This window comes from Limulus polyphemus, unplaced genomic scaffold (genome assembly GCF_000517525.1).
Source record: "Limulus polyphemus unplaced genomic scaffold, Limulus_polyphemus-2.1.2 Scaffold2861, whole genome shotgun sequence".
NCBI lineage: Eukaryota > Metazoa > Arthropoda > Merostomata > Xiphosura > Limulidae > Limulus > Limulus polyphemus.
The window spans coordinates 14,161-18,845 of NW_013668471.1; the positions used below are offsets into that span (position 1 = coordinate 14,161).

Below are 4,685 nucleotides of genomic sequence, written 5' to 3' on the forward strand. Positions count from 1 at the left end.
ACACAAGATAATTAGTGTGCGGACCATTTTCATTTATATAGTGCTCTGTGAACAAATATTAGTTAGCATAAATCAGTTAAATGACGAAAAATTAGGTGTCTATTTACTTGTGACCACTCAGTGTATTTGAAAAAATTTATAAATTTAGTATCAGGCTAATGTGTTCAGGATAATTAAGCAACTTAGATCAAACAACTAAAGGTGATAATAATGTTTAAAAGTTTAATTTAATACATCAAGGTTTAGTGTCTATCCATATAAAAAAACTCTATCAGAGTACTTTTAACAAAATAAAACGTGTTTTTAAATTATTGGTCTTATCTACATTTGCTATATAAAAGCAAAAAACGATTCTAAGATTAAAAGATTACTCAACAACTTTCTTCACTATGAACAGAAAGTTTCCACTTACAGAGCTTCCAATGCGTTCTAGTGCATCCTGTGCTCGTTTGGTGCGTGTAGCAGCAGGACTAATAGCAAACAGCCGTGTAAGATGAGAACAGAATTCCACGGAAATACCAACAGCCTATATAAGTGAAGATAAACATTTACTTGTGCATTCTTAAATACATTTATTCTTAACTTGCAAACAAAATTTTGCTTTAACTAAGGCTAGTTTGTTATTAACTCTTTCAGCACGGGCTTGGTCCCTGAAACCAACCCTCTTAACCATTTTGTGCTTGTTATAGTTTATGCTATAGCTTTTAAGTTAGTAAGCGAATGTTAATGAAATTTGGCAGATTATCAGTAAACGTTACAATGCTTTCATATGCAAAATATCAAATCCTTTTATTAAGACTTAAGGTTTGTAAATCAATGTTTTTCTCATGCCAATTTTTCTTTTCACATGTTGCCTTTCTATCTTGCAAAATATCAAATCCTTTTATTAAGACTTAAGGTTTGTAAATCAATGTTTTTCTCATGCCTATTTTTCTTTTCACATGTTGCCTTTCTTTCTTGCAAAGTATATTTCATTTTAAGATTAAAAATACTTTTATGTGCAAGAAAATTTAAAAATTTCATGAAATCTTTATAATTTCCAGATGATTATCAAATGTTTCTTAACAAAACACTTTATTTTTTATCTGTTATTTTCAGTAATTAATCTCTGTACAGGTTCACTAGATTTGACCGATCTTGCAACCACCATAAAAAAAATTAGGAAATAAATATAAATTATGCCTCTTTCATTCTGGAATGAACAAAATTATAACAAAAACAAATGTTTAGACTAAATAGCTTAAATGTCATAACATTACACATTTATATATATATATTTATTATTTTTATTATGTTGACCTTTCAGCCATGCCTGGCTAACAATACAGAAGTTACAATGACGTGGCTCATGTGCACTCATGTTACCATATCAAATAACATAACACAGACCTTTGGTCTGTACAAAGTAACTTGTCTTGACTGTGGTTTAGTAGACTAGTATTTTGTAAAATACAGTCACATTTCAATTTTTATACATTATGTGTATATAGATTATTGCTATTTTGAAATAAGTTCTTAAATTTATTTTTCTTAAAACATAGAACAGGAAATAAAGTAGTAAAGCAAACAATTATCTCTTCCAGTTACAACCTTCGTACTCAGTTGCTGCTTGATGTAGGTTGTTAAGCCTTTAAAAATTTTGCATGTGGAGGATATGAAACAAAATATTTTTTTAGATTTTATATATATATATTTGAATAACTAAAAAATCATAAATTACTACATCAATACCACACAATTCCACTATAATTTATCAAGCTTAGTAACTAAGATGTATTTTAGTCTAAAGAAATATGAAATTTCGAGCAGACTAGAGACACACCTTACCTCCTTGAAATCTTGGTTCAAAAGAAAGAATGGCATCCTAAGAATTTAAAATGGCTGAGAAAACCACTAGAGGGATATTCTTAGCTTACGATTGGTTATTCATGTCATATATAGAAGTGTATATAAGAAAGCATTTCCAAAAATGGAAAGAGGTGGGTGGGGTGCCACTGTGCTTGATTTATTACATGAGCAATATCTTAGCAAATAGAAAAGATAAGACCTTCTTATTTTATATTCTAGCTTTTCAATATAAGTAATTTGAGTTCCTAATTCGTACAAAACTATAGACTTAGTATTTTGACTTCACAAACATCTAATTTGAACCACTGCTGCATTCAACATACCATACGACACAAAAAAAACGAGATTTAACTGTTTTTTTTCCATATTTATTTTTAAAGTAAGAAATTGAGTAATGTATTGTATTAAAATTTGAATTATAATCTACAGTTTGATACCAAACTTATTGACATAAATTCATGAAATAGTAGTTAAACAAAATGTTGAATGAGAGTCATGAAACAAGATATGGCCTTTCACCTGTGAACCCGTCTCGAAAGGGTTAATATCTTGACAACAAAAGAAGAGATATTTAGTATTTTATTCATATGTATACAATGTAGTAAAAACATCATGGAAAATGAGATGTGTCCTTACTATCTCAAAATTTAAAAAGAAAGAATAAAATTTGGTTCACTAAAGCCATTAGTAATCTGGGTGAAGTGAATTTCAGTTACCACAACCAAGTTGACTAAAGAGACAGCATTAAGTGAAATGTTCCACCAGTACATCATCCCCATCAAGTTAATAATGATCATCACAATGGTAATCACAACAATGGCTGATGAGAAGAAGTCCAGTCCAAGCAACAGGAAAGTAACAACAAATATGGCAGCCAGTGAGAACCCTAAGCTCTTCAGTGTATCAGGCCACATAGTGAGGTATTGTTCATAAAACACATGGACAATGCTAAAGAGAAAAATACCAAGTTAAATTACCATAATACTTTATAAGTAGGACCATTTCAAGTGTTTAAAACGTTATTGCTATAGGCCTTAATAGTTTGTGTTTTAAAATTAATTTGGGGTAAACATATATTAGTATTTAATTTGTAAACAAATTTCTTATTCAAATAATTTGGAGTCAGATTTTGTTCATAAATAAACAAACTGATTTTAACAATTTTTTCCCTTTAATCAATACTGATTCATTTTTAAACTTTATGCAGCTCGACTTCTATTTATGTTTTTAATAACTTGTTAAAAGCCAAAATAAACAAGTTACCTGTAGGGAAACACACGGACATTTGAATCTGTTGGGTCAATTCTGACCTGTTCTGTCAGTTTATCCGAGATATAACGAGATAACTCCAGAGCTTTATAGAAGTCCTTGGAAGTTCTGAGGATGGTGTGGTAGGTCATATAATGGGTGGCTTGAAAAATAAAAAAGGAGGTAAATATCAATATAACTTCAATGGCATTTTTAATGGACTGCATCTGTTTATAAAGTTTTGATCAAAGTTTTTGAGCTGCTAAAGCAAAACTTCACCTGATGAATATCTATGTTAGCTGCTCGAAACATCATTCAAAAATTTTTTAGATAGGTGCAGTCCATTAACAATGCCTTTCACATATTCTTTCCTCTGTCTAAATATTTTCCCAATCTAAAATATGTAGGCCAAACACATGACAAAAACCAAATAAAATCAAATTTTAACTCTTCCAACACAGAGTTGGTCAATTTGACCGAGTCACATGACCTTCTGTACTCGTTTAAAGTTCATATAAATTTAATACTTATAACTCTATATATTGGGTATATCTTCACAAATTTTGGCAGTCTTTCAGTTAATATTATAAGTCTTTCACATACAAAAAGTCATATTTCTTAGTAAAGTATTTTAATAAAATAAAATAAAGTTTTGTCCACGAATATATTGAGTATTTGTTTTGAATAGTCCGTGTGCAAAGTAATTTTCATGTTAAAATTAAAAATACTTTTCATCATCTCAAATTTCCTTTGTGTAATCCCTAAAACCTCCTAAATGCATGTCAAACGTTTTTTTTTTTTTTTCAGTAAAACTTTATAGGGTAGAGAAAATAACAGATAAACTATCTCAAAACAGGATCGGTCAATTTGACTGACCTCGTTACCATAATAAAAATCAAAATAAACCTAAATTACCCTTTTTGATCTTTCTAGAATGACGTCAAATTGTAACATGAAACTACATTCGTTTATTCTAAGTAGCTCTAAGTTCATAACAATATACATCTATTTATAATTAAATTTTATTATTTTAATGCCCTTTGAACCTGGTTTAACTACTATACGCACCATTATAAGTTGTAAATTGCTTGGGACACGTGTAGCTCACATTATGCTAACACTTACATTACCCACGAGCTGCTCTCGTGTGTGCCTCATGAAACATTTTCATTATAATATTATTATCATTTATTTCACCTTATCTAATCTTAACAAACCTAAAAGGATTCCTATTTTTACATTTTAGTTACTTTTATAATTTTACATAAAGAATAAACGTGAAAAACAAGAAATAAAGTACTTACCCAATCTTCTTTTTTTCTTGCCCTTGATTGTCGAGGATATTTTTTGAGTGATTATAGTAAAACACTTAACAATTTTTATTTAATTAAATAATACACCAAAGAATATAGACTAATAACATACAAAAAGTAGACAAATTCATTTATTTCTAAAAATTTTCCTGGCTTTCTAACTATGTGACAAGAGACGTTATAAATTCATCCAAGCTAGTCGTTAAGAGTGAAATTGACGGTTATCTGTTCAGAACACAATGTTATACAATACACCGTTTGATAGATGAAAACCTT

General features: G+C 29.4%; 1 protein-coding gene across 2 annotated transcripts in view; it reads right to left on the reverse strand.

Annotated features, from left to right (window-relative positions):
• The window catches only part of LOC106468076 (Niemann-Pick C1 protein-like), a 57,134-nt gene that overhangs the window by 8,015 nt on the left and 44,434 nt on the right, over positions 1-4,685 (reverse strand). For both annotated transcript variants that reach the window (XM_022396382.1, XM_022396380.1), the window contains exons 22-24: positions 3,112-3,259; positions 2,565-2,796; positions 413-526 (exon numbers count right to left, since the gene is read on the reverse strand). In XM_022396382.1, coding sequence (XP_022252090.1) covers positions 413-526; positions 2,565-2,796; positions 3,112-3,259 — 494 coding nt within the window. The remainder of the gene's footprint in view (positions 1-412; positions 527-2,564; positions 2,797-3,111; positions 3,260-4,685) is intronic.